Source organism: Cupressus sempervirens, chromosome 8 (assembly GCF_028749045.1).
Source record: "Cupressus sempervirens isolate cs-2001-9-10 chromosome 8, ASM2874904v1, whole genome shotgun sequence".
Lineage (NCBI taxonomy): Eukaryota > Viridiplantae > Streptophyta > Pinopsida > Cupressales > Cupressaceae > Cupressus > Cupressus sempervirens.
Genome location: NC_143125.1, coordinates 723,911,124 through 723,926,339, shown reverse-complemented (window position 1 = coordinate 723,926,339; position 15,216 = coordinate 723,911,124). Strand labels below are relative to the sequence as shown.

Below are 15,216 nucleotides of genomic sequence, written 5' to 3'. Positions count from 1 at the left end.
TGCCGAACTGTTTCTTCCACCGATCTTGCTGAAGCAGAATTGTGCAGAGCTCTGTGAACTTCCAATCAACGCCAAAAGACATGATGTTGAGTCTCAATAAAATGCTCGTAGGACTTGGGTAAACTCCAGAGAGTGATAACCACAATGTCCTCTTCCTCCATCTTGCGATCAATAGCAAGCAACTGGTCATAGATTTCCTAAATCCTATTCAGGTGAACTTGGAGCGATATTCGCTCATCCATGATAACAGAAATTAGAGTGTTGTTCAAAAAGATTCTTGAGATGTGCCCATATCTCGGTAGTTGTCTTGTCGAATGGAATCTGAGAGAGTTGATCATCAACTACTAATAATTTGAAGCATCACTACCTCCCGATTATTCAGATCCCATGTATCCTGATCAGTATCAACAGCAGTCGGACACTATGTAACACCCAAAACAATCTAATCAATCTTCTGATATTCAAAAATTGCTATTATCTGCTGCTTCTAACTGCCGTTATTCTGACCATTGAATTTTGAATTGCTCTCAAGAAAAATATTTGTCAGAGATGCCACAGTACATTTTTCAGTGAAAAAGCATGAAATTTTGTGAAGGCTTGTACTTCAAGGCAAAAAAACGGAAGTCCCAGAAAAATTGAAAGGGGTGCTCAAAGGTGAGCTTGGAAAACCCAAAAATAATATGTTGTCAATTTTTGGATTTGATAGCTCAAAAATTTAGGCACGAAAATTGAGGCACACAGAAAAATCTGACAACAACCCAATTCAGCTCTCAAAAAAAACCCACCAAGAATCTATATTCAAAAGAAAAAAATGAGCCCAATAAATCGGCGACCAGCAAAAAACACCTGAGAAGACGACCTCAGAAAATGCCAATAGCATGATTTGTAGAGAAATGAGGCAAAGAGGTCCTGAGCTTCCAAAAAATATCAAACACAAGCAAATATGACATGTTTTTGGAAAAATGTCAAAATAGAAACAACCAGGTTTGTATATGAATGCAAATTTTGCCAAAAAATGTGAATCCTCAGACAAAACCTTAGTTTGAAAACCTCTGGGCTTTGATATTATGAAGCAAATATCATAGAAAAAGAATTTCAAAAATAGGGCCTCCTAATTTCAGAAAAGAAATTATGATTTTCAAAAAAAATTAAAATATTGGCTCTGATACCATATTACGGATGTAATTGGTAAATATTTGCTTGATATTAACAAAGACCAAGAGGTCAATGTATACAAAAGAATGAAACGATATTTCCTTAGGAAACGATCGTAAAGAATAGAAACTTTTTATTCTAGTGAATAGGAAACTAACAATTATCTACAACCTAACTAAATATTAGAAACATTCTAATATTTACAATAGATTACAAATAGATAACCATTAACTAATAATAGAAGCTTATCTATTATCGTAATACATATATGATATATACTATATGGCATATGACGTAATGTTGAAATTCTGAACTATCAATTGATATTCAATATCTCTTTATCACTAAAAAATTGGCATTTGGCATTGATCAATGAAGAAGTCTCATACTATCAAATGTATTTAGTTTTAAAATTTTGTATATATATACACACATGCACCCAAAATATATCACACACAAGGGGAAACAAATTGTTGTATACCACTGTCACATACCTATACCTATTCTCATACATGCACCAGCAACTTAGGTAGACGACTTTTTTGAGGGATAGAGTGTCCACTCACCAACTGCGATATGTCTTTCACAACTTAATTTATTTGGTCTTTGTGAAGTCAATTCTCAGGCCTAAGGATTTGGAGCATAACAGTCAAGTTCAGTCCAGGGTATTTTCATGCTAAAATGCATTCTTCAATCAGAAAATGTTAGGAAATAAATCCCTTTTTGTTGTGCCCTCACCTGGCGGCTGAGGTGTGGCACAGATGATGCTCTCCCTGCAGAGATGGAGGCATCAGCTTTAATGGGCCAATGATATAACTAACTTCTAATCTAGTTGAACAATTTAGTTTGAATAATGCAAATGCTTTATCCAATGGATTTTTTTATCATCAAATCTAATAGGAAAAAAATAAAAGCAAACACAAATACAGAAAATATGCCTACCAAACTTCATTTGCAAAGTCAGCAGGAGAATTACAGAAATGGTAACAAACCTGATAGAAAGTGATTTTACGGAAGCCTTCTGCTTCACACTGAGTGCAAAAATTGGAAGATGACTTGTACAGACCCTGTTACATGCACAATCTGCCATTTATAAAATGACATAGAAGTAGTTAACCAATGAGCTGAGTTCACTTCCTGGGCTCAAAACTTATTTACCTCTAAAGATGTATTTTTCTGAGGGTGTATCTCTGTCTCTATTTCCAAAATGAATGACGATGTAGGAGGTGATAGCAGTGTCAGATGTCGTGGAGTCAGCTGATATCCTCCTTTCTGTAACCATAATTCCAAAATCATCAATTAGAGATTAATAGTCACACATATATTAATCAGAAATTGCCAGAAGAAAAAAAATCAGAAAAATTGGAGGTTTTCCAAATAAAAACCATCTAAGAAATCTTATTGATAGTTACTTGGAAAACTGTAATGTTATAATATGATTAACCAGCTAATAACGCTTCTTTAGCAATAAATAATCAGCTAAGGCATAATGAAAAGTTAGACTATAAGGCAAGTAGTTCCATTCATTTCACAGTGTTAATATCAAATTTTAACGCTTGCATATCAATGAGACTAAAAGTGATGGTTTAGTTTGGTTTAACACAACATCAATCACAAAGATAGAGAGCGCTGTTAAAGAGGACATGTAGTGCAACCATGACATTTGTAAAAAGAACTTTGAAAAATTGAACACAGTAAATAACATGTATTTGATGGTCCGTACTCCCACCACTACATAAAATATTTATTAATGTTTTGCCCCAGAATAAAGATAAACAGCAATAACATCAGAACAGAAGCAATAATGAACACTAAGACATAACCATTTATGCTGGGAAATCCTCCAAGTTAAGTGGGAAAACCCATCCACAGAATAAAATCACATTTTATTGAATAATCAGAAGTCTGAAATACAATATGCCCAAACAGAAGGCTCAAACTGCAGTAATATTCAGCAGCACAAGATGCCTTGACCCTTCATTATCTTGTCATTACAAAGTGAAGACTCCTTCGTTCTCTTGACTATAGTTCAAAATCTTTTCTCTACCACTTCTCGGCGAAGCAAAAAAACGATCTCAGCAAATATCAGAGATAAATTGTTAACTTCTCGAACAAATATCGTAAATTTTTTAAATGACTTGAATTTAATTAGAAATACTTTTTTTTTCAAAATTCAATAAGGACATGCATCTAATGAGTCAGTAAATGAGTAAACAAACCAAACAAGCTGATCTAGATATACTTAAAATGCAATATGTAACAAAATTGCACCCTCATGTGGAATGTTGATGGTTGGCAACCATGGTCAGGGTCTCAGGACTCTAAGCAAACTAAAAATACAAATGTCAAGTACAATATGAAACTAGTCTACATCTTCCTCTCTCCCTTCCCAATAGCTCTAGTAAAACTAAAAACTAATAGCCATCAAGCAAATGATAGACACATTCATGTCTGATTATTGAATGGATTCATTTTGCATTTTCTTTCATGGACTAATCTTAGCTGTATCATGCTCATTATTCATATAACTTATTTCTAAAAACAATTATGTAAATCTAGTACAGCAAATGAGATTACAAGCAAACATAAAATGACAACAAAGAGGTTCATTGCAAGAGTAGCTTTTACTTTGTATAAAACATGGTGGCAAAGCAGTTCATAAGAATGTTAAGAACTTTTACTTAGGATTAAAAATGATAGCAAATTACTTCATAAAAACACAGCCACCTGCGACAAGTTAGGGACTTCTCGTAGAGATATCTTTGTTTTCTTGCCATGAATTTGCTGGTTTCTCGACATCAACTTCTCACAAGAAAACCTCAAGTTTTCTCATTTTCCAAAACTTCTCGCGAGAAGGTGAATTATTTGCCACTTCAGGGCGAGATTTTGATCTATGCTCTTGACCTTTCATTGTCCTGACTCTTTAATATCCACAAATGGTCTCTTAATAAGCCGACACTGAAGACTCTTCATGATCTTCAGAAGGCATGGCTCTTCACATGAAAGATTGTTCATAAATAAATATGGACACTTCACAGCCTAATTGTATTAAAGGATTAGATAATGCAGCCACAAGTATCTGAAATATGACGTTAATGTAGTCGTAGCTACGCAAATACCTCCTACAGCTACCAAACTCACACTCCCTCTTAACAAAGGAGAAATCATTTGCACATTTCATGTCATCATGGCAAACGCAATGGCTACACTCGTGTGTCAACAACAAATCTTTATCACATGATATTGTCATCTCAACATGATGTTCACCATGGCTACTCTAAGAGAGGGGATCCACCACGGCCACTTTGAGAGGTTGGGAGAAGGATTTTCACCTCAAACTTCTCTAACAAAGAAGAATGCATTCACAAGCAATTACACCTTGAACTTCTCCCTCATAGAGAAAAACTCCTTACTAAAGGATTGCACCTCAAACTTCTCCCTTGCAAAGAAGAATTCAATACCAAGGGATTGCACCTCAAACTTCTCCCTCACAAAGAAGAACTCATTGAAGCACATAAAATGACATTTAAATGGTGTGACTCCCTCTCAATTGAGACTTCATCTCAACAGGGACAACATAATCACAACTTTGATTATCAAAATAAATTAGTTAACTCCAATGTATGACCAAACAAGGAGCTTTTGTAGCCCCATTGTTACACAAGCTTATTGATCCTCTACAAAGGACTTTAACACTCTCCCTTTGCCACACAAGCTCCCTCTGAATCATATTGAGCCTTAAAATAAGTCCTTCCTCTTCAACTCATCAAGCATTCCCTTGAATTCCATATGTAATCTCTCATCATCTTATTGTTTCACAATCCATCTTGGAAGCATTTTAGAGATACTAATAATAGACTCAATCTATGTCCAGAGGAGAAATATATCAATTAATGCTAGAGGCATACATGATTCACTCTTTCCTATGTTATTGCATGAATGAACTACATAAAATTCATAAACAATATTTAAAGGTATAACCAAAAAATACTTGTTTCTTTATTGTTGATCAATTTAGCAAAACTCTTTCAAATTTTGATTGTCATATCCCTTATACTTCACTAGACCTAACTACTACATCAACAAGGATCCTTATCTTATCCAAGAATGTCTTAGAGAATCAACCATGGGCATCCAACAAGTTATACAATTGTTGATGCTTGTAATTTTTTTAAAAATGTCATCATGATCCTTGACCAACACATTCCACAGTGACGTTACTCAGTGACAGATCACATGCACATCCAACTGAATTCTATTACTCTCTAGTATTACCAGCAATACTCAGAAAAAGGTTATCATCAAAAAAAGAAAGATTGTATCATAGAATGACCACAAGAAACTGCAATGACTATGCTCGCCGGTATACTCTACTAATAGAATTTGCAAACATAAACTCTAGTGATTACAGTAGCAACAGATTCTTTTACAAAAATGTCCCATCAATACACATGACAAAGAACCAAATGCTCAACAAGCACAGCGAAAAGATGACAATACATATGCCGGTGAAACCATCGCAAGTATGCAAAAAGAAAGACCCTATACAAGGAAATACACGAGGTACTCATGCAACAATAGATGCATCTCGAACAAAACAGTGAAAACAAGAACAACTCTCTTAAATAATAAATACTACTGTCGCTTTGTTACTGATGTTGCTTAGACCCGCTCTGATATCATGTTAATGTTTTGCCCAGAAATAAAGATAAACAGCAATAACATCAAAATAGCAGCAGTAATGACCACTAAGATGCAACCATTTACACAACGATTTACCCTAGGAAAACCCTCCAACTTGAGGGGAAAACCCCAGCCACACAATAAAATCACTTTTTATTGAATAATTAGAAGTCTGAAATACAATATGCCCAAACACAAGGCTCAAACTGCAGTAATATTTAGAATGACAAGATGTTAATATGTTTCATTAGAACTGCTCCTAAAGAATACATAAAATTGCCTTGACCCTTCATTATCTTACCACTACAAAGTGAAGACCCCTTCATTGTCTTGACTCTTCAATATCTACGCATGCTCTCTTCATAAGCCAAAGTTGAAGACTCTTTCATGATCTTCAAAAGATGTGGCTCTTCATTTGAAATATCGTTCATAAATAAATACTCTTCAAACCCTCATCATATTAAAGGATTAGATCATAGATGGAAAACTCACCAAAGGCAAAAACTCACCAAGCCCGCCAAAAGTTTAATCGGGAAAAACTCAACGATTTTTTTAAAAAACTCAGGAACCTAAAAAACCGCTGAAATTTAATTAAAAATAGATTTATTTTGCAAAATTTAATGAGAAGATGCATCTAATAAGTTAATTAAAGAGAATACAAAAGAAACAAGCAGAGTTTAGATATATATAAATGCATAGTGCATACAAAATTGCATTCTCATGCGGAATGCTCATGGCAGGAAGCAAAATAGTAAATAGTTTTAATCTATCAAACTAGAAGTAAATACTAAAAGTCTAAATACATCAAGATTCAATACAATCACATCTTTCTCTTTCCAGTTGCACTACTACTAGCAAGAAAGCGAGGGGGTCTAGTCCTCGAAGAAGTGTCCTGCACTCGGATAGGGCATGAGCTGCATGACTGTGAACTCTGTCGCTGTGCCCCCTCGCTCGACATCCCTACTGACTGGCTTGGCGTCCTAAAAGAGGATGCATCTCCTCCTATATGTGGCACCGGTAATGCCTCATCCTCATGCTCTAAGCCTAAATCATTATCGTCCTCGTCCTCGTCCTCAATGTCATCCATTGTGAAATGAAAATCAGTTTCAGCATCCCCCTCCATGGCCTGCCTCTCCAAATCAGCAATCTAATCTAGTGTAAACAATGGACCTAGCTCTTGTGTTGTCCAATCAGAATAAGGATCTATCTCATCTAGATCAAGCGAACCAGGTAGTTCTGAACTCTGTGACTTTTTTATGCACAACTTAAGATTATAGTGCACATAAACAAGGTCATTAAGCCGTTTTTGAGTCATTCTATTTCTTTTCTTTGTGTGGATAGACTCAAATAAGCTCCAATTACGCTCACAATGGGATGAGCTACAAGGTTGGGATAGGACTCTGAGAGCAAATTTCTTTAAATTGGGGGTCTTGCCACCCCAACTTGCCCACCAAGAATCTGCAAAACAAAATATAAAAAGTCATAAAGCAATAAAAAAAGATAATCAAAATTAGAAACACAACTTATCAATTAGCAAAAGTTTTAAAGTTTGACACTTTACTTGGTGCTTGAGTAGATCTTGCTCTCTTTGCTAGCATATAAGAGAACAAATTACCCCTCGATTCCACAAAGACTTGTTGTTCAATCACAATAAGGTCTCTCTCCGCTTCATTGGTTATCATTCTCTCAATGCATTTAGAGAGACCTTCCATGACCTCTCCATTAGGATCTGAGTAGGAATCATCAGCCCTAAAACAAATAGAAAATGATATCAAGTCTTACTACACAACTTTAAAAAGTAAAGTAAAATAAAGTCTTAGTAAAATCCCAACTTCAAGGACAATCATATTATCATAGTACTTGAATTTGGGGTTGAGGAAGTAGCCTGCTGCATGAATGGGTTGGTGGAGCATATTGTTCCACCTCCTATCAATTATTTCCCAAAGGGGGTCAAATTTGAGACTGTCCCCATGATAGTAACTTCTAACAACCTCTTTGGCCCTATCCATGGCCTCATAAAGACCTCCCATTGGGGATTGTTGCCCATCACATATGCGCAAGACTAGAACCAGGGGCAGAGACATCTACATTTGAAATTGAAAAATACAAATTAGTTAATAACATAGTAAGTTATGAAATAATAATGAAACTTGAATAAACTAAAAATATAATGTTTTGATTCTTGAAGTTGAAGTTACCTCCACAATCTCCTTAGCCTATCATCAAAGACTATCTGTGCCACAGCCTCTCCTTCGGGCTTCTTTGAATAAGGTGAAACAACCCAATCAGCACACACAAACATTTGTTTCAAAGCCAATATGTGGTCAAGAATACTTTGCAACGTCAAGAAGACTGTTGCAAACCTTGTCATAGCAAGTCTCATCAAATCTTTGCCTTTAGTGGCCTTTCTCATCAAACTGAGAACCCATGGTTGATTATAGATATATTTGGTGACTCGCCTAGCATCTTCCACAACTGGACTCACTCAATCAAGTTTTCCTATGTCCTCCAAAAGAAGGTCAAGGACTTGTGCTGCACAAGGTGACCAAAAAAGTGTGGTATGCCTATCTTGGAGGATTCTACCTAAAAGATTAGCAAAAAATCAATAATTAGTTACAAATACAAACTTTCCATATTTAGTATTTACAAATTACATCAAATCTAAATTGAATACCATAGCATTACATTCATGATTCATATTGATTCGAACATAAAAAATTAAATTTACCTGCTACCACATATGCCGCCGCATTATCTATGATTATTTGCACCACATTCTCTAATCCCACCTCCATGACAGCATTCTCCAACATTAAAGCCAATGTGTGTGCATTTTTCACTTTGTTGGAGGCGTCAACAGATTTCCAAAATACCACATCATCTTTGCAAGCAACCAAGAAATTAATAATGGTTCTACTTCTTCCATCTGTCCACCCATCAGATAAAATGGTGCAGCCATACTTCTTCCACTCTTTCTTTTGGTCTTCTATCAATAGTCTTGCCCTACCAACCGCTTTGTCAAGCAACCTACAAAATTTAGGTGTAATAAAGTGTTAGTAAAAAATAGAAAATAAGTTATAACAATTAACATTTAAAATATAACAATAAACTAAAGTGAATTACAATTATTTACAATTATTAAATAGTAAAATACTAACCTTCCACTCATATCCTTGTGATTAGGCGGCTTGTGCCCTTTGCCCGATATTGAAATTGCATTCACCATATTGACCCAATAGGGACTATCAGCCAATTCATCGGGATATTGTTGAAAAACCAAAAATCAGATGCTGCAATATCAATTTGCTCATGCACCTCCTTAAACCATGCAGTGCCCTCTAATGATGGTTGTGCTCCAAGTATGTTCCTGGGCACAAAATAACTCCCTATCCCTGATGCGGATGGTGATGAAGAACTAGGTGTAAAGGAAGTGGAACTGGTAAAAGAGACATTTTGTTTGCAGATCCGTGGGCCACGAAGAGATCCTGGTATGTTCTCAAGTGCTTCTTCTTCTTCTTCTTGCATATCAAAAGGAGCTCCTTCAGATTCAGCTATGGCTGCCCTCATAGCTAATTTCTCCCTCCTTATTCAATTTTTTCCCTTTAGCAACTGCGAGTAGGGCATTGATGAATCTTTTTCCTTCTTCAGTTACCTTGAGACAAGGATTTGAATCATGTTTCTTTACGCCTGCAAGGTGGTATTTGAGGCGGTTTATGCCTCCAGAAATAATTTTTTCACATGGAATGCATATCACCTCCCCAACATCATTTGGAGCTTCATAGGCATACCGCCATGCCTTATCTCTTGCATTTTTAGGCCGAGTGCCTATATATCCAAATGAGCATGGTGTTTGTGGCCACTCTTCTTGCAGGTTTGTCACGTTTTTTTAATGCTTGACCGCTGCCCTAAACATAAATTTATAGAAAAATAAATAAACAAAGTTAGAACTTAGAAGCTAGAAGTTTAGAACAACTAGGGTTTCAAATGATTCAAAGTTCAAGCATAGAGTTAAAATGATTTTAAATGATTTGAAATCATTTACAAACAACAACAAAAATAATAGAAACTTTACTTTAAACTATAAAAAGTTTCCAAACTATGATAAGATGAACATATCTGGAAAGAAATTTCTCTTCTAAATCCGGTTGGAATCCTCTAAAATCCACTCAAATCTGCCTTGAATCACTTGCAATCAGCTAAAACCTTCTTCCCTCCACACAAATGCAAAAAACAATGATTTTTACCCTATTTAGCCATCACTAGGCACGGGTTTCCTGAACCGTGAGTTTTTAAGTAAAAATCGCCGAGTTTTTCTTAAAAACTCACCGAGTAATCAATGAGTTTTTACCCTGCTGCCGAGTTTTTTTCCTGCGAGTTTTTGGGGGATTTACTCGCCAGGCTAAAATACTCAGCGAGTGTTTAAAACTCGCCGAGTAATCGGTGACTTTTCCATCTATGGATCAGATAATGTAGCAGCTAGTATCTCAAATATAATGCTGATGCACTCACAGGTACGCAGATATCTGCTACAACTACAAAATTTTAACACTATTGACCCACACCTTACAACAAAACTATACCTTGTGAACTCTAGATCACCAAAATATTACTGTGCCCTGTTTTAGACCTGTTCTCAACTCCTTTGGAAATTGCAAAGTTTCTAAAAAACTAAAAAATGATGTAACACACAATCACACACATTAACAACAGACTTCAACTAGCAAACCCCAAATTAAAAGGATAACCCCAGCATGATATGTGCCAGTAGAAATTCCAATGTCATATCATTTGTAAAACAGCTCAGGACACATCATAACTTCAATAGCAGTTTCATCCATCTATATCGATAATCATTCATGTTGAACTAGAATTAGAGTTTTGGTGCTCAACTATGATGTCTCACAGTTCTCTATGAATTCACAAAGCTTCCTTCCAACCTCCTATTCATAAAATGGTCCTATCATGCACTAGAAATCTCCAATACTGAAAATAAACTGTTTGTTCATGTTCCCCAACTACTGCTTGTACTATGATGTTTTCATTGCTTTCCATAGAAAGCATATTTAGTTTGAACTTCTGCCAGATAGTGTCTCTGCCTATCATTAAACGGGAATTAGTTTGAAAGTCTGCCAGGTAGTGTCTTTGCCTATAGTTAAACAAGCAAATACTTGGAACAGTTTCAAACTTTGGGCAGAAAAAAAACTGTCTATAATTCCTAAATTCACCTTGTTCCTTGTGAACTCATACCTCCTTCCATAGAGAAGTTTCCCTTCAACAAAATTATAATGAGATAATAAGTGAGCAAACATTGTCCCCACCTTCACCTTGGAAAACCATTAGGTTTGATTGATCATATGTTGTTGGAGTCGCAACAGCCAAGACTGTTAGACTTCCCTCCTAGCCTCTCGTTGTTTTCACTATAGTGCCACTGCCACATCATTGTGAAGTGTTGTTTGCTGGCATAGACCAAATATACAAAGGTAGAACCAGATCATCTTCGTCAAACATTGATGGTTCATACAATAGAAGTATATTGGTCACTAAATGGAGTTTCGCAAAAGGAAACATATACGACCTAAACGTATTCTCAAGAATTGGGTATAAGATGGTGAATGGCACATACATTAGAGTACTAGTTCTCTTGGTTTCTCAAAGCATTCATTCCTTTGCTAAAAGATACCGTATTTTGTTTCTTAACTTAAGACCATGCTCCACATAGTGCAAATCATGTCTCACCTTATACTCAATCGAAGTTCTCTAGTTGTGTTATCACCTTGCATTGGCTTTGGCAAATTCTCTTCATCAAACATTGTTACTTTTGCCACTTCAAAAACAAATCATACTTGCATATTTTGTTGAAGTGCAACATTAAATAGACCAATAAACACAAAACCCAAACACACTTCACAGGATGTCCAAATTATAGAGGAATGCATTTCTTAGTTGTATGAGTGTTGTGAGGAAAATAATTGTCACAAGGCTTAGTTGTCAGATTTTCCATTTGATTCTTCTGTCGGACCATATGCTCTTCGTATTGAGTGATCCATCATTGATGCTTCATTAATGTTTCACGTGCTCTCTAGACTACAAATTCTCCATTAATATCACCCATTCTTATTTTTTGATTCCATTGGAATAATTAGATTTTCAGATTTACTTGGACTAGCTATTTGTTGCCTTAAGACCCTGTCTCTGTACATAAAATCACCTACTTGATTTCCTGCAAGTTTTAAACTGCTCTAATACCAGAATGATTTTTGAATGCTCACAAAACTATGCTTTGTGGATTACAAATCACCAAAATACTTCTATCCTCGGTTTTGGAGCTGTTCTCAACTCCTTCAAAGACAGGGCACTGTACCTACAATAAGAACAAACAACATTGTCACTTGTAAAACCCCCAATTTAGAGCAGAAGACCCATCTTGTTAGAGATGTCAATAGCACTTCTACAGGTAACAAAATTATATTAATTGTAAAATGATGTAGAAAGAGAATTTATGACTATAATAACTTGTAACAACTACGAACTATAACTCGGTCTCTGGTGCTCAATAATGGTGTCTCAAATTTCACCAAGACTCCAAAATGCTTCAACATCCTCCTAACCTTCTTATAGTTATGGAAGGGTCTTCCCATCAACTAGAAACCTCCAAGACTGGAGATGAGGAGTCAAAAATCAAGTTTTCTTAAATTCACCAACTGCTTTCGCTGTGCTACTTGCACCTTTTCAACTCTAGAAAACAAAATACAACTTCCATTTCCTTGTTTCACCTTGAACGTTTCATATCATTAACTCCTCCAATTTTAAATAGTTATGCTTTGAAGAACACCCCTCACCTCCTACAAAATCCAAAGAATGAACTGTGATATTAAACACGAGATTGGATTCATTTAAAAGTGCAAGCTTAGTAAATCCCCAAGCATTGAAACTTATTTAATGGCTCCAGTCTTAGTTTTAAAACCTACAATCCAATTTAGAAAATAAACGCTTTGTCAAAAAGCGGACATAATGCTAATGATTAATCTGATCCAAAACTTCAGTCTGAATGTGCATTACAAATATTGCATAAAGGAAGACATACATATGAACCAGAGTCCAGACTGCTCTTATCCTTTAGTAAACTTAACTTTTGATAGAGAAAAAGGCATATTTTATATTTCAGGTGCAAGCACAAAAACAGTCAATGACATTTGATATGGATGCAAACATGTTTATTGCACAAGTGTCATCATGTACACATTTAAAATTTCAATAAATGAAGAAAGAGGAAATGATTGCTTGTGACCTCATATTTGGGAATGACAATAAATCAATATATACCAGGTCCAAACACCATGATGATAATGGAAGCTAACTACCCAGACAAGTATATCACCAGATGCAAAGATAATAGATACTTATTTATATGTTCATATCTAGGACACTCTGTAAGGACCAATTATGCAAATTGTGTACAACAATGCCATTCACGTGAGCATGTAACCTGAAGGGAGGGTAAACAGAAAAAGTTCTCCCAAATAACAGTTCCTAAGTGAGAGATAGAAATTGCTAAATACAATAGAAATAACAGAAATTTCAAATTGCCAATCATAAAACAAGAAAATAAGGACAAGCATGAAAAATCAGCAACATACCTGCACCTCTTTTCCGTCTACTTTGATCGAAAGCAATTTAAGGTCACGTCCATCCAAGACCAGAGGCAACTGGGTGCCTGCATTTTAATACAATGAATTTCAGTCAAATACCAAAAATTGAATACATAATCATATTTAGAATTGGGTTTGATTCTCTGAAAACCAAAATCTAACAGGTTTAGATGAAGAATACAGAGTCACTATGCCTAAGATAGACACTTCAACCAGCATATGTGTTTCTTTTAGCACACGTGCAAGTTGATGACCTTGCTCTTTAGATCAAGGACCAAGAGCTACCAGCGCATTAAATAAGCTTATTGTTGCAAAATAGTTGCCCCTAAAAGGTTGCCAGTATATATCAAAGATGCATATTATGTTTACCGTGATATCAACCGTACCTTGAACTTGGGGGTAAACAGCTGTTCTTGACAGTACAGTTGTTTTTTCCTCGCCCAGTACAAATTTCAGATCAACCTGCCATAGTTACAAGACCGACCAATTTAAACTGTCACAAAGCTTCCACTACTTCATATTATCATTCATTTAGATAATGCATAAAATGGTAAAGAACCAAACAGAAAAAACTAAAAAGCAAAATGACATCAAAAGACATTTAGACTGTAAATATTAAAACCGATTTTCCTTGGTGAATTACATATACTAAGTATCCACCAAATAGCATCTCATTAACATGCAAATTTTTATTGTGATCAGACTTCAAATTTATAATTTTCGGCACTGGTAATTCTCAGAAATCAAATTCTTTATGATGAGGTTATTCGAAAGTAAATAATAAACAAAGATTTGTGTTTTGATTTTTTTTAATTTCTCACTTGTTATATCCCAAAATGCTTAAGATCGTATCAGATACCTCAATAAAATTCCACAGATTATGCTGGTAAAATCAAGGAAAGTTTGCAACTTGAAACATCACATTGCTGAAGTGTTTATAGTTATACGAAGTGTTTAATATCTATCAACTAAGTAGCCTGTCCAGGTTCGGGCTCGCGTTCGCGTTCGGATTCGGATTAGGATTCTGCAAAAAAAAAGGATCGGATTCCAGTTTCATGGGTATGCATAGAGCCATTTTCAATATATGTGTATGTGTGTGTGTCTGTATGTATGTTCATAGATTCAGACATGTCATATTTCAATGTTCATTCTTACCTTCATAATCTAGAGCAGACAGCCATCATTATTTTACTAGGTCCTTAAATCCATCAGCTCTCGACCACATAGCCTCAAACTTAAAAGGGACATCTATCTGGTGAGGACTCCTCCTAAACTTCAGACTTATTGGGTAGTGATCCGAGACATGAATTGGCAATATCTCAGCTTGACATGTCCATCGGAAGCCAACCCGATCCCCAGCCACAAGGAAACAATCCAATTTCTTTGCTATATTCATGTTCATAGATTCATGCATGTCGCATGTCAACGTTCATTCATCATTGATTCAAAACTTCAAACATTTGTCATAATAAGATAGTAGTGCGATTCTCATAAAATGATTAATCCATAATTGCCAATATATGATTATATCATATCCATACTTTGCAAAAGCTCAAAATGTCATTACATGATGGACAGAAAAAATGGTGAAAAACACTTGAAATATAAATAAATGACCAAATGTATGCTTTATTGGTCGAATTAGGGTTAAGAGGCCTTTTAGTTTAAAAAATAAATAAATAATTGGCATGTAAGCCCCCTTTTTGGGAACCTACATGCCCAAATTTTC

At 35.5% G+C, this 15,216-nt stretch overlaps 2 protein-coding genes across 2 annotated transcripts in view; both read right to left on the bottom strand.

Moving 5' to 3' along the window:
- LOC149544487 (Peptidase M1 family protein) overlaps positions 1–15,216 on the bottom strand; it is an 88,591-nt gene that overhangs the window by 46,401 nt on the left and 26,974 nt on the right. Inside the window, exons 6-9 of the mRNA XM_089795148.1 lie at positions 13,874–13,949; positions 13,476–13,552; positions 2,314–2,427; positions 2,148–2,222 (exon numbers count right to left, since the gene is read on the bottom strand). Of these exons, the coding sequence (XP_089651274.1) occupies positions 2,148–2,222; positions 2,314–2,427; positions 13,476–13,552; positions 13,874–13,949 (342 nt within the window). The remainder of the gene's footprint in view (positions 1–2,147; positions 2,223–2,313; positions 2,428–13,475; positions 13,553–13,873; positions 13,950–15,216) is intronic.
- LOC149544488 (uncharacterized) lies at positions 7,112–9,743 on the bottom strand. Its single transcript, XM_089795147.1, has 6 exons — positions 8,997–9,743; positions 8,567–8,865; positions 8,037–8,421; positions 7,699–7,922; positions 7,400–7,587; positions 7,112–7,296 (listed from the first exon to the last, which is right to left on the bottom strand). Exons 1-3 carry the CDS (start codon positions 9,062–9,064, stop codon positions 8,324–8,326), a joined length of 465 nt encoding a protein of 154 aa, XP_089651273.1. The 5' UTR covers positions 9,065–9,743; the 3' UTR covers positions 7,112–7,296; positions 7,400–7,587; positions 7,699–7,922; positions 8,037–8,323.

Bases quoted from the DNA above. Each gene is read 5' to 3' on its own strand.
- LOC149544488 (XM_089795147.1), bottom strand. From the start codon at position 9,064: ATGGTGAATGCAATTTCAATATCGGGCAAAGGGCACAAGCCGCCTAAT. The intron at 8,866-8,996 runs GTTAGTATTTTA...TAAATTTTGTAG, and splicing joins CACAAGGATATGAGTGGAAG to GTTGCTTGACAAAGCGGTTG. The intron at 8,422-8,566 runs GTAAATTTAATT...CTAATCTTTTAG, and splicing joins GGCGGCATATGTGGTAGCAG to GTAGAATCCTCCAAGATAGG.